This window comes from Motacilla alba, chromosome 20 (assembly GCF_015832195.1).
Source record: "Motacilla alba alba isolate MOTALB_02 chromosome 20, Motacilla_alba_V1.0_pri, whole genome shotgun sequence".
Classification (NCBI taxonomy): Eukaryota; Metazoa; Chordata; class Aves; order Passeriformes; family Motacillidae; genus Motacilla; species Motacilla alba.
The window spans coordinates 1,749,091-1,771,617 of NC_052035.1; the positions used below are offsets into that span (position 1 = coordinate 1,749,091).

At 42.2% G+C, this 22,527-nt stretch overlaps 1 protein-coding gene across 2 annotated transcripts in view; it reads right to left on the reverse strand.

Moving 5' to 3' along the window:
• Positions 1 to 22,527, reverse strand: part of LOC119710165 (ubiquinol-cytochrome-c reductase complex assembly factor 1) — a 46,511-nt gene that overhangs the window by 12,411 nt on the left and 11,573 nt on the right. For both annotated transcript variants that reach the window (XM_038158859.1, XM_038158858.1), the window contains 3 exons: positions 21,080 to 21,152; positions 15,686 to 15,743; positions 9,708 to 9,816 (listed from right to left, as the gene is read on the reverse strand). In XM_038158859.1, the coding sequence (XP_038014787.1) occupies positions 9,708 to 9,816; positions 15,686 to 15,743; positions 21,080 to 21,152 (240 nt within the window). The remainder of the gene's footprint in view (positions 1 to 9,707; positions 9,817 to 15,685; positions 15,744 to 21,079; positions 21,153 to 22,527) is intronic.

The following is a 22,527-nucleotide window of genomic DNA, read 5'->3' on the forward strand; positions in this document are numbered from 1 at the left end:
ACGAGGAATTATTGTCCACTGTTTCTCATTAAAAAAGATGTAGAAAAGAATCTAATGAAATGACTGAATAATATTTTAAAATATAGGTGTTTTCTCATGCAATGCATTTGAGTGGCAGAAGTCATTGCCACAGGGCATTAAAGAGCAAAAATTATGGAAGAGGTAACCAAGGGCTGCACATTCCTGGAGGATTCCTGTCAGTGATCCTGACCTGGTGCTCCCCGTGCAGCTCTCGGGTTACTCCTTAGTGAATGCCAGGAGAATATACAGAAGGAACTGACCCACAGTTCTGTTTCTTATCCTTTATCCCAAATATCACTGGGGTCATTGGCAGCCACAGCACACACTGGATCTTCATGTGACAGCAGCAGGAGCTCTGAGCACGTTCAGCTTTGTCCATTTTTTGCTGACTTTTGCAGATACTGGCTGGTATCTCTCCTCTCTGGGTCTCTGTTCTTTCCTGCCCTGACTTCCAGCAGGACAGGCACAGCTCATTATATGATCCTGGACACCAGACATCAGGTCACTTTGCTGACTTGGCAGGAATTTCACCTGAAAAGTGCTAGTACTATTAAAAAACCTGCTCCCTTACCATAGCCTTTAATACTCTCATGGGAAGAGGCTACATCTTATGCAGTAATATGAGCAAGAATGATCCTGCTCATACCAAATAGGTCATCCTTCCCTAGGGGAAAAATAGTTAAGAACACAAAAAAACCCATTTTTTCTCCAGAATTTGGGATCAGGACAAGCTTCTGTTGGAGGGGAACAGCAAGGCACCCATCTCCTCTCCTAAAAAAAAAAGTCCAAAAAATGTTTATTTCATGTCAAATGGAGTGACAATTGCTAGAGTCCATACAATTAGTCAGCAATTAACCAGCCTAATCCTTACTGCTATAACCTTTATCCAGTGACAGAGGCCAGGATAAATGCAAATAGTCACAGTTACTATCACCTTTTCAAATTCATTTCTGTATGCCTGGCAGACTGGCTAATTTGTGTTAGCTCCACCAGCCTCCCCACTCTCTCCTGGCAGGGCCCTGCTCATACGTGACCTGTTTGACATTCTCCCATCAGTTCCACATTTGGGTAAAATTCTAATTTGAAGTCACATTGCTTTCACCTTCTACCAATATTCTGCACCTTCTGGTTTCAATCATAAGCTGAGAAAAACCTGATTTCCCCAAGCATTCCTCCTCCCCAGGGCTTCAAACACACGCAGGCCACAGAACAGTTAACAGTTAAATATTTTCTTGCCAATATTTTAAGAGTGCAGAAGGTTCCAAATTGCTGGTAAAATAAACAATGCCAGACTGTGAAAACTCCTGCCTGCCATATACTCTGATGTTAACAAGAGTTTCTTTATTACTGTAACCTTTCAGAAGAGAACAAAAATTATTTCTCTACCCTAGTTCTGCCCTCAAGTAAAAGGCAAAGGAGGAAAGAGATCCATGAAAAGGCTGCATGGTAAGATATGGTGAGTTTTCCATCTTACTTCTGCATTTCATTCAGATTCGATGCTGCTGTAAATAAATAAACTTCCAGAAGATCCTAAAAACATGGGCAAGGATTTTTCCTCACACAGTTTTCTGAATAACACAGATTAAACCTATATATGGGTTATCTTCCCACCTGCAAGGACATAATAAACAGGAAATACAAAAGGGTAAATTTAGGGTGCTCTCAAGGAGCCACACGATTTTTAAGCTTTTGGTACCTGGTTTTGTCCTCTGGGGCTTTAGGTCTGTATTTCTACCAATTACAGGGGCTCTGACAGTTCCCCACTTTTAAAAAATGAAGTCTTCAAACAGCACCTCCAAACAGAATTGCTGGTACTCAGCATCAATGAGACAAGTGACTCCAAAGCTCAGGAGACACCCCCTAAAACCCTGCTCACTCACAGGCCTGCCTTCTGTTCCCTGCCAGATCCTTCTGGATACCCAAGGTCCTTTGAAAACCCATTCAGACCAGGGTTGTTCATTTCACATTACAGACCAAGACTGTGATCCCACCTCCCATCCAGGACAGCTCACACATAAAATTGTCCCTTTTATGTGCACTTACTCTCCTGGCCTCAAGGCCTCCTGACTAACTTGAAAATCAACATGATAAACACTTTGCTACCAACTAAGAGAGATCTCCAAGATTAGATATGCTGGTATTTTAGGCTTTGCCATTATTTCCTGACCTTTGAATGAAATAAAAACATTCAAGCTCTTACAGAAGTGTAATCGGAATTAACTAATTAATAGAGATAAAGCAAGTGCTGTGTAAGACCAGAAAGAGAAGAGGAAGACTGAGGACAGAAAAAGGAATAGAATCCATTGAGATTCCCAGACCAGAATGGAAAACAGAAAAGCACCTCAGTTTCCCTAGATGTGTATAGAAGAATCCTATGCTGTTGCTTTACTAGGGTTGTAAAAGAAACCAGAGGAGTCAGCAAGGGTGGAAGCAGGCACTGGGATTACTGCAGGGATTGCACTTGCACTTCCTGATCATTATCTTTTCTTCTCCTGTGGGAGCAGTTAGCAAAGGCAGTCAAAAAAATGTTTCAAAGAACTGCCAGTTAAGTAAATGGATAAAATGGGCCAGAGAACTGAGAAAATGAAAGCAAAAAGTAAACAAAGCTCTAATAACAAAATACAAGACTCACTCCCAAAGTGGAAGCAGAAGATATCAATGTCTTTCTATCTGCAGAGAAAAGCACAAGCAACAATGTGATTAAAATGTATGGGAACAACAGAGAAGCTCTCAATGGTTTGTTTGGTTTGATTTAGAACAGACTCTGGTCTTGGTATTACTTCTGTTTTTATGGAAAAGCTTGAAAGCACATTCTGGGGGAAGAACCTTTCCCTATATAATGGACGTAGAGTAATATAACACTGAAAAATACATAATTCTGAAAAAAAGGTATCTCTAGAAAAGGTGTCACAAGGCAGCTTCCAGTGTAATTCCTGCAGGCACTCAAGCAAGGCACAGAACAAGCCAACACCTTACAGTAACAGGATCCAACACATCTGGGAAATTTAAATTGATTTTTTTAGTGCCAGAATTGATTTTTTATGCCAGAAAATGGGGCAGGCCGGCTGAAGAGAACCCAAGCATTTATTATATCTTGATTTCAATACCAGGTATCCTCAGCATGGCCCAAACATTTCACCCAGGTGTGTTGGTTCCACACATGCTGTCTCTAGAACAACTACATAACAAACAACTTGAGAAAGAGACCCATATTTCAAAGTTCCATGTGCTGGTAAAGCTACATTTGCATCATTACAGTTTGTTCCAGACATCATCACAGCTGAGATAATTCAAGGTAACATTCCATGCGCGTGCACTATCCTACATATTTAAGTTACTAAGATTTCCAGAATCAAATTCACTGAATTTCCTTTGGAAAAGTACCTACTATTATTCATCTCTGCAATGACAAAGTACTGGAAACTTGGTGTGAACTTTCAAGCTATTTGAGAAAAGATCAAGGGTTGATGAATTTTATTTTTTTTTGCGATGTTCTTGAAACAATAACTTCAGGAAAAACTAATCATACAATGTCTGGTATCCTATTTTAAAAAACCCACAAAAACTACACAGAACAATTTTCTATCTCACTACTTTGGCAAAGGTTTAGTTTCTTTGTTGTTTTTAAAGGGAACACTAGAAACTGGTGAAATTTTATATATTCCAACTGGTCATCAAAAATCATAACATTTTTCTCCTTAAAATGTCCCAGTAAAGCATTTCAAAATATACATAGACAATTTAAAATTCAAACTTCTCTTCTTTAGTTGTATAGGTCTTTAAAAAGCCTTTTTCACCTGTACTGAACACTATCCTCTGTCTCATATCTCAGTCCATTTCCTCAAACAAAATTAGTACCTTCTCTGCAATGTTTTGCTTCAGTACATTCCCTTCATCCCAACTCCCCATTCCAGCCCCAAAATACTGCAACCACTTTCCTCCTGCCCCATTCTCTCTCAAAAATGTAGTTTCACTCCTGTGCATCCAAAACTGACTCCATGACTTCCCATCAGATTTTAGAGGCAGGCCTGGAGAGGACCCCTGAACATCCCAGGACAGCAGCTTCCCACTTCAATTCATACAAAGATCAAATTCTATTTTAAAATTGTATCTATTTTACACCCTGTCACCTCATCCTCTAAAGCCATTCTGTAACTTGCTGGTCTCACCCTGACCATGCCCTCTGAGTCTTTAGGCACAAGGCTCAAACTTTTTGTTCTCCACAGTAAGAATAACTTAAACAGAATTAAACTGAGTTTAGGGAATTCTGTAGCTCCTGTAATGTAAATAAGCATTTTTAATCAACTGAAATTTTCTAATTATGAAAAGAGTATCAAGACAGAAAATGGTGCTCAAGTTCCCAGGGCCAATTTCAGCTCTCAGTTACATGTACTGATTCTGATGCTGTTACTTCAGATGTACATGAGTGTAATTGAAAGCAAATTATGGGTCACTGGGTATAAGCAGCTCCTGCTAAAAGTGTAACAAAGGCCGTATTGTGCTACACACAGCAGAGCCAATAAATGAATTCAAAAGACACCTAGATGTGTTCCTGGAGAAAAAGGGGGTAGGAGTCTAAGTGGTCTGGTGAGAAAACAGGAAAGTGAGATTATGACAAATTAAAACAGGTTTGGCACACTGGGCTGGACAGTCCTACCTAGACCTATCTCTTTATGAACATTTATTTATCATAAAATGAATTGGCAGCTTTTAGAACATTTATTAATTATAAAATGAATTGTCATTTTGCACTGAAAACAGCTTTAGTTCACTTCAGCAGCAGAATGCCACCACAACAAACACGACCAAGGCAGGTAAACTGAGCCTGCAACCAGTTACAAGTATTGGAATAAAGCCTGGTGGATCTTCCTCAGACACCACAGGACTTGCACCCAGATCTATTAGTCTGGGGTGCCTGGAAGAGGGAGAAGGGGTGTGGAGGCTTTTTTGGGTTGGGATTTTTTGAGTGGTTAAAAGTCTGTTATTTTTTTATTTATTTCTATCTGCTGTCCTGTTATCAGCTGAAATCCTGTTCCAGGGAATACCTACATGTCCTTCCTATCAACTCTGCAGCTTCATCTAAAGGTATTAAAACACATTTAAACTTTTATAACAACTTTTAAATCCACACCCTTACTAAAGCACAATACTGAGATCAACCAGGTTAATTCTCAGGTAGCTCCAGAACTCCCTTAGGGAGAAAACAGGCAATGCCCAGTCCTGAGAGAATTCCCTTTCCAAATTGATAAGGCAGCTGCCAGCTTGCACATATAAATCTATTCCCTGCAAGCCACGAGGTGGAGATCTCTGGCAAAGCAGGATCCAAAGGAAGTCTTTTACCCAGCCTAATGTTACTATTAACACTTGGAGCCATTGCATCAAGCCAATTTTTCTGTTTGTCTTTAAACTTTGATAGAAATGTCACTAGTGGAAAAATTAAGTAAAGAGCACTGGTTAGCCACAGAACTGGACACACCTGGCTGCAAACCCACCAAAAGAGACTGACTTCATTAGTACTAGGGACAGCAGAGTAAAATTTATATCTGAAATATGCCTGCACCAGTAGAATTTGCTGAGGCCACAGACTCTCTGTGTGTTTTTACAGCTGTGTCAAGTTTGGGTTTCTGACTCTTGCCGACATTCAGGAGTGCTGAAAGAGCTCAGGCTAACAGGTCCCAAAACTTTGTAGCAGAGATTTAGATCTCAGCACTTTTAACAACCAGGTTTTGAAATAATACAAACTCAATTTGGACCTGGAGCTGATGTAAATTTGCAGTTAAAATGCTTTACATTCTACCCCTTTTGGCTCCAATGGACCAGTTAAGAGCAGATGGCACATTTCAATAAACCATCAGTATCACCTCAGGAATATAGTGTCCATTTTCTGCATCAAGTGCTGGCATTGTTGCTAGATTGGAAGCAAGCTAAAGAACTGCAACTTTGTATGTCTGCAAGTTAAACTAATTGCATCCAGGCAGCAATTCCATCCAGGTGCTCTGTCACTTGTACCACAATACCACAATCAGAGTTAAATCTTTACCTTTGATACACTGCATGAGAGAAAAGGCAAGGAATGGAATTTCCTAACCTCCTAGGATCTATGCAAATGAAAATTTAGTTCTCTGAATGTAGTCAGTAAAGTTTCTTTTCACTTATCTGATTTCTGAGAAAGACTCAGATTCTGAAATTTGAAAGCATTGACACAGGAACATTAGTGTCGTCTTCTTTTCATCTACTATTCTTGATGTATTTGACCACCTTCTTTTGGGGGCAGAATATACTGATTGCAGGACTACATTACTTGAAAATAAATTGCTGCTACACATATCCTTCCATCAGGTCACATACCCTCTGTCATTACCTCAGCTTCAGTTTAAAAAATCATTAGGGATAAAGAGGTCAAGATGTATAAAAAGAACGTAGCACTTGGGAAACTGCCCTTTATTGGTCACTCAAAACTCCTTGCAATTGCCAAAGGTGAGAAGTGAGAAAGACTTCAGTCAGGGTACAGCTCTGTGAAGGGAAGGAAGGTGAGTGGAGAAGAGTGAACAAGCATGGAAAAAACAGGAACTGCCCATGCAAAGGCATGAGTGAAGTGGGATATAAAGCCAGAATCACTGGCAATGACAAAGGAAAAGGAAGCAGTGATGAGGAGCAAGGGAACTGTAACATCTTCAAACATCAGGGCATAGATAATTTTCATCTGACATACAATAAATATTACCAGAAGAGACCAAGAAGTTTGTTCATCTCAACAAAATCCCAGAACTTTTGGATTGAAGGTACCTCAAAGCTCATCCCATTCCACCTCTTGCCCTGGGCAGGGACACCTTCCACTATTCCAGGTTGCTCCAAGCCCCATCCAACCCGGCCTTGGACACTTCCAGGGATCCAGGGGCAGCCACAGCTGCTCTGGGCACCCTGTACCAGGGCCTGCCCATCCTGACAGGGAAGAATTCCTTCCACATGTCTAACCTAAATTCCCTCCCTTTCAATGTGAAACCATCCCCCTTGTCCTGTCACTGCAGATCCTGAGGAAAGGTCTCCCTCAGGCTTCCCTGTAGCCCCTTCAGATTCTGGACAGGTGCTGGGAGGTCTCCACACAACCTTCTCTCCTCCAGCTTCAACAGCCCCAACCTTCTCAGCCCATCTCAATACGGGACTGACTACACTAATGACTGAAAGATTAGGAATAAATAAAATATTTAAAAACCAAACCAAACCACTGCAGATAACGAAAGCCCTCCCTAAGACTACAGTGAAGAGAACAGTCCTGATTTCCAAATTTACCCCCCAGGGGAGTCTATTCTGCTTTCTCACCCCACCTCAGTGCCTGCTCAGGATTTCACTCCTCACCCAAGGAGGCTCATTAAACCAAGGGGCCCCGTGCAGCTCAGCTGTACTAAATACACACTCAGGTGTAACTGCCTTGCAGATTAATCCCTGAAACGTGCAGGTTCTTCCTCAGAGCATCTGCTGTGGCCACATAAAGGCTGTGTTAGCACCAGGCCACAGTCTGGTGCATTACAGGAATCACAGTGTGCACACTGGAGATTCCACTGCAGGGTCATTCTTACAAAGACTGCACAATTCAAATTCAAGGATAAACTGACCAGATGCCTAACCTGACAAGGCAGGGAATGAATGGCATTCCAGCAACTTCAGAGCTCCTTGCAGTTGCATGACACAGCAACCATGCTACTGCAAAATGCAAGTATAAACACTTCAGGGTATAGACTGGATGAAAAGGTAAAGACACTGATGGGTTTTTTTATACTTCAAGGAATTTTGTGGAGAAATTGAATGGTTTAGTTTGCATAAATGGAAACCCTGTGCATCCCTTTAAAAGTAACTGACTGCAAACACTATCTTTTTCCCCCTAAGGTTTACTGTAAAGCTCCCAATAGAGGCCTAATCTGCAGCATTCTTCACTTTGGAGCATGGCTTGGAAAGGCAGCAAACAGCCAGCTCTGCTCCTCTTCTCTGTCTGCTGCTTCCAGCCCTGCACAGAAAACTACAAGCCAGCACTTTGTTCATATAAGACAAAATTAGGGTCAAAAGAAACAGACAAATAATTTTCTGTTCCAAAGGTCATTTTCCCCATTGAATCAGACAGAATCTTTCAGGTACTTTAGAAGGTGACATGTTTGGCTGGGGTGTGTTTTGGGGTTGGGGGGGGGGTTTACTTTTCAAGAAGAACCTTAAATTTACACCCAGAGTAAAGATCCGAGCTGTGTATAGCTCCTACAGAAAGCAGAATGAACCAGAGGTATGATATGGGAGGCATTGGATAAGGACAAAAATGCACAAGCTCTTTCATTCAGTCTTTTTCTCCAGTACATCTGATTTGTTAGGCTCACTCACACTGCCCTACCAGAAAGACGAGATTCCCACACTGGAATTTTATCTAAGCACATTAATTTAGCAAAAAAATCCTCAGATGTACGAATTTAGATTTAATTCAAAAGAAGATTAACAGGATGTCTTGTCTTTAGAAGCAATGTGCAATAAAGTAAAGCTATGGAAGTCCCGACAACTAGGAACAAACCCTAAAGCTAAAGGAATAACTGAAGTTATACCAGAACCAACACCTTCTAAAACCACGTATAAATAAAGAATCAGAGAGAAACTTCTTGAATTTCTAATGTGATTGCATCCCAAATCCTAACTCACTGGTTAATTCCCTTGTCTGGCACCACCAGGAACATCCTGGCAGCTTCTCCAAGAGAAGTGACAGCTAAGGCTTAACAAATAAGGAATTAATTACTGCTATATGAAAACTGTCACTTCTCTAACAGCATAATTTATTTTACTCATAGAAAAACTCTGTTTATTCACTGAACAGTTCTCTCTTCCTTTTTGACAACACAGGAGATCTTTGCCAGCCCTGTTCTCCCACAGAAGTGCCCTGAACACAGGCAGCCTCACTTGCATCAGGTCTGCTGTCACCTTCTTCCTCTGCCTCTGCAGTGCCTTCTCTTCAGGCAGTCACCAACACAGGGCTGGAGAAACACATTTTCATACTTACTTTAAGTACAGAAATTACCATTACAGCCAACTACCATAACCTTCCTCAGAACAGGCCAGAATGATCCAATCTTCCTCTTCCTTCAAACTTGCAAATGAATTCTCCTTGAAACTACTCTCTTTAGACCTTCCTTTTTTTTTGTGATAAAGATCAGGTATAGTGAAAATCCAAAATGAAAAATACACTAAGGACTAGGTATAGTCATGTGCAGGAACTTGACAAAAACCCCTTGTTGATTAACTTCCCTTTTACCACTTTAGATACAGAGAACACTCAGAGCTCTGCTGGAATTACTGAAGTTGTAGGTATAGATTTGGCACCAGTCACATTCCTCCCTACCACAGCTGCTTACTCCTATCCCATTCTGTTGTAGCAGCATCCATTCCTGCAATCACATGGCAAATCATGTAGGAAATTAATCAATTTCAGACAAATCAATACCTTTCTCCAGGCCACAATGCACTTTCAGAAACAAGGACAGTGGCTCAGTACAGCAGCTGAGGGAATGAACGGTCAGGAGTGAGGGCTTCAAGTACCAGCTTAAGCTAGTAAAGGAATCAACCAGTTGGATTCTCAGGCATTTTCCTAAGATATTTAAATTCAAAAGAGCATTGAAAGATGGGAATCATCAGGATTAACACCAACAGAGAGGACTTACCCCCATCACCTTCCCACGCTGTTCAACGTCCTCCCACATGCAGTGAACGATGTAGCGGCACATGTACTTCCCCGTGCGGCCCTCCTGCTTCAGCCGCACCAGGCACATCCTGCAAGAGCACACACCACTCAGCTCCTGGGCTTTTTTTAAAAGGGAGAGAGTAAATTAAACACATTCCAGCTCATTTAAGATTTTTCTTACAGTATATGTTTGTGATCAGGAGGAAAATACACACAGTTTGGTTTGTTTTTTTTTAATAAACCACTACCAACATTTCCATTCTGTACTCAGGAGCTGTATCTGCTGGATTTTGGCCAATCCAGCCATGGAAGAGTGACAGTGGACTCTATTCTTGCTGACAGTACTGTAATCTAGTTAAACACTACTGCAACCTAAATTCCTCAGCCTTAAGAACACCTCACCCTCTGGAGCAGGAACACATGGCTAGTCTAATCCCAGGCTCCGAGCCAGCTGTAGCTCAGTTGGTGCACTCAAGTGCTGTAAGAGCCCAACTAGCCAAGCTGGGAAAGCTTAAGCAAGTTACAGACTTCAACCAATCCACATGAGCAACATCCTAAATTACTTCAGCTACAGGCGTATTAGGATACATGTCCAGCCACATGCAAGACCAGCTCAGAGGTTTGTAAGTGCACTGTGAGATCTTAATGAGAATATCAGGTTGAGTTGTTTTACTCTGTTTTTAGGCATTAAAGCCACTTAAAATTTCATTGCTGCTGTTCCGCCCACAAAATTAAAAGAATACTTTTATTTTGCCTCATACAAAACATCTGTAAAGAGCACAAACTGAAGCCCAGGCTGTTTCCTCAGTGGGCTGGGACCAGTCCTGTCACCTGTCCCATCTTCTCTACCCCATTCAGCAACTCCTGCGCTGAAAGACAGAAGTGCCTGTCCAGGACTGACTGAGTGACTGCAGACAAGGTGATGCTCAAACACTGGAGCTGAGAGAATCCACTGCTTTTCACAGACATGCTAGGAAGGAAACACTCCCTGTAAAACCAAGACAGCAGAGCTGCTGGAGGCCACTGTGGAGCTGGTGCACACTAACAATGCTGAATGTGCCACAAGAGCTAAAAGGAAAATATGATTATTTATTTGTTAATAGGTTCATTTCTTTAGTAAATAGAAGATCTGCAGGCATTAAAAGTATTTGGTGTCCCATGAATGCCAGCTCCACAGGGAAAATCACAAACACCTGAAGTGTGCTGAGATGACCTGTAAAGGGACAGATGTCCATCTTTATGATGGGCTCCATCATGTGTACGGATTAGTAAAGGAAACATTTTTTAACCTGTTAAAGAAGTAAAACTTCCTGCCAGGGCCAGTCAGAGACAAAAACTGAAGGTAGCAAAACCCGCAGCAGTCCTATATATTTTTCTTGCTAGTCAGAATCACTGTCCCACCACACAAATGCAATTAAGATGGTACCAAAACCAAACCCTCATTTTCTCACAGAAGGATGGCAAAGCTTTCTGTTCAAACAGTGGTCAGAGAACAGCTGTCAAAGAACAGCTGTCCAGGTACCAGACCTTCCACAAAACAAATACACAAAGAGCTTAAAACGTTCGGTTTACTTCTACCAGTTTCAAAACTTTTGTTTCTCTTGTGCATTTACACAATTGAACCGTACAAAGAAGTGAATTACTGAATTGAAAATTGTTACTCACTCTTAACAAGTCAAAGAGAAAAATACTCAGTTAAAAAGACTAATTTTGTGCTAAGAAAAGCATTTTTATACTTCTCTTGCTGAACAGCTGAACCCAGGGGTGAAAAACTCAGGGCCAAGAAAAGCTCCCCCTGAACATAAATAGTGTTTCCTCTCCTGTGTGCCTTTGGTGGTGGAGAAGCAGAAGGAGAGAGCAGTGCGGAGACCAACAGGCAACAACTGGTCAATGATGAGCAGGACTGGACTGGTGTGCAGGGGAAAACCTGCTACTCATGGAGCCTAAAAGAGAGCTCTTGTGCTTGGATGCACAGTGCTGTCACAGAGCTGTTCTGCAGCACCACGAGTGAAATCATGGAATTTTGCAGCTTATTTGGAAGTTTGGTTGTTTGTTACTACACCTGCTGTCTGAGGCAACACAGACTCTTTAAAGCCTGTAAACCTCCTAACCAGATCACCATGGCCTGAAACATTTCATCGTTTCACTGCACAAATCTGTTCTGTAGTTTAGTCAAATACTGACTCATCTCCATCAAACCCTGAAAGGAAAATTACTCCAAACTATCTTTAGAAAGCTGTCTAACTCACATTAGTTGGGTTGGATAATTTTTGCTGTATTTAAGTTATGCAGAGAGATTATTTTAGAAGAAAATCTCAGAATCTTAGAAGAAAGGATAGCTGAAAAGGATCAAGAGCATCTGTAACTCAACCCATGTCAGCTAAGATGTTGCAGTTTCTCACAACAGCCTCAGCCAGCTTCTGTCAGTGTTCCCAGAGTGCCAGACTGGCCTAAACACCAGAAGTTGTGGTTGACACCCCCTGATCACTGCTGGGAGGTGCCCTGTGCATCAAGGTGTGATGAGCCATTAAGAGTAAAGCCCACTCGATCCTTACTGTATCTGGCCACTCATTCCTGCTTCCTCAGTTGCTCCAGAGCAACTATTTCTGCAGCTATGCTATAGCTGCTCAAAGAAATTGCTCTGGCTTACCAACACAAATATCAACAGCATTTTTGGAAGGCTTTATTCTGTTTAACCCACTCAAGAACAGCTATCAGCTTGGGGGATGGCAGCAAACTCCTGAACTGACTTTTCCATCAGCTCTGTTGTGACATTACACTTCAGGGAAGGATGATTACCAGCAGAATTCTGAACAGGTCCTAATTAGGTTTGCATGTTCTCCTGTGCTCCCACCTGGCCAGCTGCCCACCACTGCTCTATCCAGCAGACAGAGTCCAGCCTGGCTGTGCAGACTCCTCTCCCCTGGGGCCTTTGCTTAGGCTGTTGTGGCCCATTCCCTCATGTTAAGGCAGGAGCAACGAAATGCTGGAGACATTCCAAATAAACTTATTTTTAAAATCTCTCAAGCAAGACTATCCTGAAGGAATTAAGACACAAAACATGGAGTTTATTCCCTTTCTTCTGAAGCACCACATTTCAAAATGGCACTGTGTCCTCAGGCATCTCTGTGCACATCAAAGAAATATTTTCTGGCAGGAACTGTTTTCTACATATACTTGGTGGTTTTCATTCCCCTCTGGACTTCCTGAGGCTGATCAAAACTTTCCTAAGTGCAGATTTCCTTAAGAAAAACAATGCTCAGGTGAACTTTTGCAACAGGTCTCTGAGTCTTTCAGAACAGGAATTGTAGCACCACTCTATTTCATCCTGAATACTTCAGAGATGTCACCATGCTTGGTGTGGTGAAAATATGAAGGGAGCTCTAGGTATCTACATGACAAATATTGAACCAAGACGTTCCTCAGCAGTCACCCAAGTAATTTCTTTGGCAGTTTGGTAACAGCTCTGGATTCAGCCAATACTCCATTTAGATGCATGGGAAAATGCAAACCCAGCAGAAGAAATAAAAGAACTTTTCTAAAGGTCTGGACTTCTAAATATAAACCAAGAGTCCCTCTCACATCAGAGGTGTGAAGTAACAGAAAGGGCCTATGAAAACATGACATTCAGGAAAGAATAATCATGGGCTGGTTTTCTAAGTAATATCGATGGGTTGACTTTTTAAAGCATGATTTTAGTACTGCATTGGAAGGCACTGGAGTGTTTCTAAATGAACATTATCTTAAAAGAAGCTTGCAGCAGCAGAGGCTAAACATGAGAGCCTGAATTCCTCTCTTTTTGAGTGGGGTCAGTAGGAACATTCTATTCACAGACAAGAAGAAGCAGGAGCCAGAGATTCAAGGAGAGCCCACCAAAATGTGTAACACAACAATGTGCCCTGACAAGCACCTTAAGTCTGTAAAAGCTGGGATGCAAAAAGTATGGAAAAATTGAATAGAACATGCTGGGCAATGGCAACAGTAAGAAAAGGAGACAAAGTTCACCAAATTAGGGAAAATTCTCAACTTCTCTGGCTCCAGAAGACACTCTACATCAGTTGAAAATAAGCTGCTGAATAAGAAGGAAGAAGTATCTAAGAAAGTTGTGCAGACTGCTCTGCTAGGGGGAGCAGGAGCAGATGGTGATCAGAATCTCCTGGCAGGCTGTTGGCCACCAGATCAGGAAGATTTCTAGCCCCTGAGGCAAAATGGTCTAGCAGGAAAGAGAACTGTTGCCTTCACACAGGGGTAGGATGTCCTTGACACTGTCAAAGCTAGCAGAAGCACTTCTGCTCCCACTTTATGGAGGTCAAACTACCTAAAGAAAGAGAATCCCAGAGAACAGCAATAAACCTGCCAGGGAAAGCAAAGTATGGCATGGCAGGATGCTGGTCACTGATCTCATCACAAGCAAAGCCTACGGCATTTCCCAATGAGCTGAGCAGTGGGCAGGCCTGTCACAAGCTTCTCTGTGTCCTGGAACATCAAACCAAATCTCTGATTTGTGGTCCAGAATGACAGAGTTGCCAGGAACACAAGAGGAGCCAGGCTCAAAAACCCCAGAAAAATTAACTTCTAGTGCTAACCTCCATACCTGAATTTTCACTGCTGCCACAAAGAGGCAGAGGGATTTGGTTCTTTCCTGCTTGTGCAGGATATTACTGTCAACCTGTCCACCATATCTCACATAAGATGTCGTAAGAGTATTTCAATTCTCAGCAAATCTCCCCATGACATCAGCTCGAAGAACAGCAACTCTTGGCTACCTTCAAAAGAAGCCAATGCAGCTTTGATCTTAGAACCTTGTGCCTATCCTATACCAGTTTCATCTCTGTCATAGTTCTCTTGTTGATTTTTATAATTAATCTTGAATTTGATGCTGTGTATTAATCACAGGATACATTGTCCTATCAATGAGAAACCAAGATGAAAAGAGTGTGTTCTCTGCAGATTCATCTTAACTCTCTTTGGTTTTCCCAGATACTTACAAACAGTCTGGTTTTAAACATTTATTGCACTAGTTTTCAAAATACCTATAAGAATTATAGGTATTTTATACCTATAGCTCATCAATTCATTTTTTTCCCACAGGGAAAAGTAGGAAATAAATAAACAAACTGCAGATTTCAAGGGCCATCCTTACTTTCTTCCACTGATTTCATCAACTGATTATAATTTCAATGGTTCTGCTCATTTATTCACTCTTTAGTGTAATGAGCTGCCCCATCTTTCACTATATTGAGGAGTCAGGAAATTAAAAGGAGAGAAGGGAAAAAGGAGGAGGCAAGGAAACAAGGGGCCTTAAGTGCAGCTATTTCAGTACAAACTTCCTTTCAGCCTTTGGACAGCTGAACCCAAGTCTATGGACTTCAGTTCCCTGAAAGATCTGGCACTTAAAAAATTACCGTACTCCCTTGTGCATCCTCTGACCTTTATAAGTATGTAATACTAGATGAAAACCTGATTTTTTTGGCTACTATTTTCACAAATGAAAAAGGGAAAAAGCTTCACGTTTAAGGTGTTAAATATTTTTACATGCAGCCAAGCTGGCATTCACCATGCTGCACGTACCTTTCAGAAGTGAAAGAATAAATGCCAATGCTATAATTTGTTAAATGCTTCTCATCACCACAATTTCTCCCAATTTAAATGACTTTTACATAAATTTAAGCCTTTCCTAAAACCTAAGTAGGATTTTTCCACATAGCCTGAGCAAGGCTTTTAGAAAACTCATGGCAAAGATCATTCCACTAGTGAGGAATTTTGAGATGTAAGAGATGTCAGCTTCTCTATAGGACTTACTGTTCTTCAGCAGAAAACAGCTTAAATTCAGTCATCAGTAAAAGGAATAACCTCTATTATCAACCATGGATAGAAGGCTGTACTTTTTCTCACATTAAGTTGTATATAACTCCATTTCCTGAAAGTAATTGTATTACTATTTTGTCTTTCACTTACCAGACATGAAGCTGGGCTACTAGAAACCACGAATTCAAAGTATCAGGCATTTGGCACCCTTGATGGAAGGGGGAAAAAAAAACACAAAACCAAAACAAAACATTAAGATGAATTTAATCATATGTGCTTAACAGAAGTTCACTGCACCAAAATCTAAAAGCACTTTAATAATTTATTTTCAGCAATAGCACTACATACATACTGGAAGCAAACGTCATTTACTGTCATGTTTGTGCTTAAACTCTAGAACATACAGCCACAGGATGCTATGGATTCTGAAAGATTTCAGGTGTTTAGAGATCACTTGGATAACTTTTACAGAAGGGGAAAATTCCACAATGGAGAATGAGACAAACGTGTGGCTTCTAGCTTGGAGAGTCTCAAAGCAGCAGTGACTAACACAGAGGAATCAATGGATGCTTTGCTCCATTCTTACACTCCTCCTTCCCATGTGCTGCTGTCTTCTGCCAGGGCCAGAGTTCTGTGTTACCGGAGTGTCTGCTCCCACTTCACTGGCTGGATTCACTCCATGGCTGCACAGCCCACAGGCTGAGTGTTCCAGCCAGGATACATTAGGATTAAACCCATCAACCAACCACAGAAACAATCTGTTTCCAGATTCAGCTCTACTCCCACAGCCACTGTTTTCCCAGAGATGGCTTGTCCATATGTGTGTTCACATGATGGATTTTCATGTGCTGTTAGGATGTGAGGGTGGAGATTTAGGCCACATGGCAGAAAAACCATATTCCTCTTCCTCATGCTTGAAAAAAAAAATGAACCTGTGGGTTCTGTGCATGCCAAATCCTTTAGTTCCTGTCAATCTCAAACCTTCCTCCCAGGCACACTTCTGCATCTCTTTCCTGGAGAAGTTTTTACGGCAAGTCCCTAAAGAGAAGGATCTGAGGCAGTCACCTTGGCCTACCCAGCACTTGGTGTTCTCTTCTGAGGTGTTCAAACCTATCTGGAAGAAGGCCAGAGAGCCTTCAGAAAGTGACTCTACAGTCAGAAGTGCCCTAGGGAAGTCAATCTCATCTTTTTGGTGCTAAATAGATTCCTTCCTGGCTCCTATACTTCTTGGTGGTCAAGTATTACAAAGGAGATTCACCCAAATCATGAAGCAATGCTTTCAAAGCCTCTCTCTTTTTATATGCCAGCTCTGGTCAGAAGGACCAAACAGATCCCCACTATTCCTCCCTCCCCAGAGAGATGACTCCATCAGTCCTAGGAGGTGCTAAGGTTCAGCACCACTGCCCATACATCACCTCTAAGACAGTACAAAGACACTAACAGTCCATGTTTGGAGATTAAACACAGGTCTCCGTCACCCTTCTACCCTTCTGGCTCTCTCATTCCTATTAGAAATAATTCCTGTGCCTAGAAATGACTACTTTGACCTAAAGCCACGCCAAGGCATCTCTAACTAGGGCAGGAGCACACAATGCCTGCATTAACCAAACCATCTCAGTAAGTGAAGGTTCCACAAGCAAGAGGCAAACACTCAGTTCAGACAGAGGTTTCTCCAGTAGGAGTTCCCATGGATCAGTCCCCCACCACAGAAATCACTCTGCAGTGGAAAGCAAAGCTCACACCTCTGCTCCTGGAAATATGGAAAGTTTTTAAAGACCTATTCAGTACCCAGGAGGCAAGAATTTTTTCTCTAACTTTCCAAGAGTTGCAATTCTATTTTTATAAATAATTTTTAACTTCTATATTTGGACTGTCTGCATAGTAAATTTAAAGGAAAGGTGGCTCCTTTAAAGCAAGAACCTTTTCATGATGGATCATCTTTGCCACTATCACAACTTTAGGAAGGACACAATGGGATAACATCCACACATCCTGCAAAAGAACAGGTCTGCTGTGTCAGTGTTCTCCTGAGTGTGGCAGGCAGCAGCAGGAGCCTGGAAGGCACTGAGTGGGATATGGGAGACACAAGAATCAAGAGTCTTGTAACCTCCAGCCTTTTTGAGCTCCACTGAGCCCCACTAGGAGCCATCCAAAAGCCTGATTTGGTGTGACGAGCTCTCTACTGCTGCACTGGCCTGACTCTAGAGAATTAACAGCATTAATAGTTCAAGTTCAATTCAAGGTAACTCTACAGTCCATATTCATCAGCCAGTTCAGCTCTGAGTATTACCTGCCTGATCCTAAAAGCTCTTTTGACCTTTCAAGCCTGAGGTCAGGCATGAAACTCTCTCCTCACAGGCTGCCTCCTCTGTCGCATGGGAACTACCCAAGCTCTGTGCCAAACCTGGCACCAGCAACTTTGCTATTCCCTCTGCTGCTTCTCTCTTCTCCTTTAAACAAGAAACAGCTGACATCCTAAAACAGCTCCACTTTCCCCAAAAGCAGCACATTGCAGACATTTGGGATATGGGCTCTAAAGCAGAGCTCCCAAAGTTTTGTCCATGAGTGATCCAATATTGAGAGACATAGGGATGGCAAGCATAATAAAATTAGCTGCAGTTTTATACTCAAGAGTCTCAATTAAATCACCTTCTTTATATCCTACAGTGGTCTCATGACTTGCATAGCCATAGTGTGTATTTTGGGAACTGCTGTTCCAAGACATATACAGAGACAGGCAGCTCACAGGGCTCTCATACTGTGCCACAAAGTCTCAGAAATTCCACTGGGCATCAGCAGGAATGCAGTGAGATAGAAAAGAGCCCATGAAACATGAAATGCTACCACTGTCCTAGCCCTCCACCACACTATCCACTCTTTACACTGTCACCTCTGTAAGAGAGCAACCCTACAAACTCCTCACACCAATCCAAGTTCCAGAAGGTCACAGTGCAGTTGTTCCTTATGCCACAACACAGCCACACCAAAAAAGCACATCCAGAAAACACTGAGAAGAGCTCTGTGAAGAACTGGTTCTGCTCACTCAGGTTAACGAGCCCACGAGTGGTTTTACACATGAATGGCTGCAGGTTTCCCAGGTCAGCTCAGCAGGTTTACAGGGCTCACACACGGCCAGGAAGGAGCTAATAAGCTCTCCAGAGAGCAAAGCTGATTCTGAGCAGTTCACCTGATATCAACACCCTCCAGCTAGAGCCAGAAGGGCAGCGAAGCACAAACACAGCCCAGGTCAGCACATGGCTCAGACAGCACCGTCCCACCCTGGGGCTCCCCGTGGGCATCGGGAGGGGAGCGGCACCCACGGAGCACAGGTTCAGGCACTGCTCTGCTGCTGCAGCACCATGGTACAGCTCACAGGTACTTGCCTCTCTTCCTACCAGTCCCCCAGGCTGCTCCTTCAGGAGTGAGCAATGGGCTTAAGCAATGTCCATCTTTAGCTACAAGAGGAAAAAACCAGCTCCTGACTGACACAGTTTGATGAAGACATGTTAAACTCAAGTGGAAGTTGGGTATCTTGCTCCAGGCCATGCTCCCCTCTCAATTATGCACTCCCTAGCACCCGCTTTGTGCCACAGCTGCTCTCCACCAGACCCTTCCACGTGCCACTTTAGCTCATCAATATAGCAAACCAGGATGTCAGTAAACTGGGCTGTTCTCCTTCAGTGACCTGAACATTCACCAGGGACATAGCTGTGCAGTCCAGAACAGGGGCACAGGAAGATGGAGATGTGAAACTTTCCCCTTTGGCTGCTACTTCAACTCAGCTGCCCATGGAATCATAGCCTAAAGCTTCTCCATGGCAAAATCCTGTTAAAAGATTCCCACCCATCCCACGCTGCTTGTTTTAGGGGAACTACTTTTTAACATGGATCACAAGCCCGCTAAATTTTTGAGCTAATCCCCCAAAACAGCTTCATTTCTATGTGACAGAAGTAAAAGGAACTTCTTTTAGCTGTTTTGATATGAAAACAATGATCTCTTTGGAACCACAAGCACTGATCCCCCACACCACAGGTGTTCTTATACCACCAACAGGTGCATCATGCACTCCATCAATCTCAGAAAACTACCTTGTTCTTAGGCAACAACTGTCTCAAGCCCATGCAAGTATATCCTACTCCTTAAAATACATGTTTTCTTTTTAAGACAGTAAGACAACATCAAAAACAAAACTGAAGCTATTTTACTCCATATTGAACCTGAAAATCTGTGCCAGAATTTTTTCCACAGACAAGTTTAGAAATTCCTTTAAATTTTAAGCTAGGGCAACATTTATAGATCTTTGTACAATTAAACAGGGATAGTGAAACACCAGTTAAAGACAGCAAAGCTCTTGTCTGAGAAGTAAATACCACAAACAGACCAGACCCTATCTGAGCAAGCCTGGGAGGGCACTCAGCTGGGAGAGGGTGTGCACAGGCAAAATGAGGTTCACAGGTTTTGATCATTAGTTATGAATCCTACTGCTCACAGAGTTCTCTCACTCCTGCAACCACTGAAACCACATCACAGGTTTGGAAAATCTTCTGAAAAACACTGAAAATTTTGCAGTAGCAACACCATGTAACAAACCACCCTCACTAAGCTCTGCACTGGATGAAGGTGTTCCTTCAGCTGATCTCTCATGAGGCAGCAGCCCCAACCTGTGCTGTAAGGAACCATCTGGTAGCTCAGGAATCCAGGCCAGATCTTGCTAATGGGTTAAATACCAGCTAAATCACACTGACACAGGAAATAACTCACCTAAGAACAAAATACTATTGCAGCTTACATAAGTCTCAAAGTAAATCTTCCCCTTTCACCAGCCAGATTTGAAACTATTCAAAGCTGCAATAGACTTTTTAGCTAATAGTTAAAAACCATTGTGTACAACATCAAAGAAGCCATCCCAATCCTAGCCACTAATATACCTATATACTTAAAAGGAGAGACTTGTATCTTTGCTCTAGTCACACTCTCTACCCAGTCAAGAGATGTGTTCTGATTTAATGCTGTCAGGGTCAGTAAAAATGTACCCAAACCTGCCCCAGCCATGATAGAGACAGGCGATCCCTGTGATCTAACTCACCTTGTATCATTAATCAGTTGTGCATTGGTGGATGGGGGTGATTCCCTTACCTGCATCCCAGCTATACTGGGGATGGCACAGGGTAGACCACAGAGACCATCTGACCACCATAACAACGGGAGGGATATTTGGATTCTCAGTTTATCCCACCCCCGGTAATAAAAAAATGGCAATATCCCTTGAAGTCCAGGTTATTCCAAGTTCTTCCCATCCCACTCCTGTTCCCCACTGCAGCAGGGAAAATGTAACAATGCCAGACTCCAGGGTCTGCCCTCGTACCCCTGTCACTCCAGAGCTTAGGGGAATGCTGCAGTCTCCTTCCAGCTGACTATGTCCTGGTAACCTCTGACAAGTCTTTTTGTTGTGGCATTTATCAGCACAAATACAGCCAGTGACATGATTCCACTGTGTGTTCCCTTAGCAGGGCAGCAGTCACACTCCATCAGTGCAGCACTTACTGGTAAAGAACTCCTCGAAGTCGGTTTTCTCCACGCAGCACGCGTACATGCGCAGCGCCGCCACCTTCAGCTTCTGAACAAAAGAAGAGACAACAAGCGAAGCATTCATCACCAGAGCTGGGGAACACTGCTGGCTTTGTCCCTGAACACTGTGAACACTGGTGAACACTGTCCCTTTGTCCCACACTGCCATTTTCTGAAAACACTTCTTTTGAGAATCACCATCACTTGAGATTTTCAGGAGCACATTCAACTATTAGATCTGCCAGTAATGGCATGAGTATAATTACTTTTGCCTTGAATGAAAAAAAAATTATTAAATGTCTTCCTGAATATTCTTCCAAATCTAGCGCGTTAAAATACTTGATGTAATTACAGAAAATATAAATTAAATTATTTTCCTTACAGAGTCTCTGAAGATCCCAATTCACAACTCCTGGTTTCCTCCAATAAATTTAAGTGATTTATACCACTAAGAGTGTTCTGTGTAAGTTTTAAATATTAAAGAAGTCACATACCAGACATGTCCTAAAAGTAGCTTTTTTTTTCCTAGAAAAGTGACACTTGACTGTTTATAAAAGTGAGAAAGGAATCCCAAATGATGAACAACATGAGGTATTCCTGCATGCTTGTTCCCAGCCTGCCACTGCACCCAAAACACCTCCAGTGCATCATCTAGAACACAGACACATGTGCTGAAGCTTCAAAGAGCACAATAACTAATAGCAAAAATCTTAAAGAGAAATGGCATTGAGTTTGGATTGCTCTGACTTGGTTTCTTGTTTTTTTCTAGTGACATATACCAGTGATCATCTCAGTGCTCACTATACTGCAGGGATGAGCAGTATGCCTGCTAAATGGCAGTTCAAATCACCAAAGAAATTATTTGTGTCTCCACCAACCAAAAGGAAAATAAAGAAGTTGCAACTGATTGCTGAGGAAACACAGGAGCTCATTATTTTTCTTATTCAGTAATCTCAGGCTTCTGTCAAAAATGAAACATAAATTCTAAACTTCTTGAAGTAAAATTATTTGCATTGCTTACAGGAGTTCTGAAGGTTTCCCTTTTAAAGGAAACACTGCCTGGCCTGTGAGCAGAGATCTCCCTGGTGAGAGTCAGTGCCCCAGAGCAGGCATTACTAGACATTAAAAACATATTGTAAAAAACAGTCCCCACAATCCAGCCCTTAAATAATGCAGGTAACAAAGGAGAAACTGATGAAATGTAATCATGGAAGTTTTAGGGTGTAGAAGAAGCATGGGGGAAGGGAGAATAAAACAGAAAAAGGCAAGAGAAATATTAAGAAACTTCCCAAAGATCTCCTAGAGAGCACGGGCAAGGCCAAAAATGAACTCAGGTCTCTTGGGCCCTAACCACAAAATAACTCTCTCCCAACCCAGGATCCTTAGCCAAAAGCAGGCAGTAAAGAGCAGCAATTAAGGAGAAC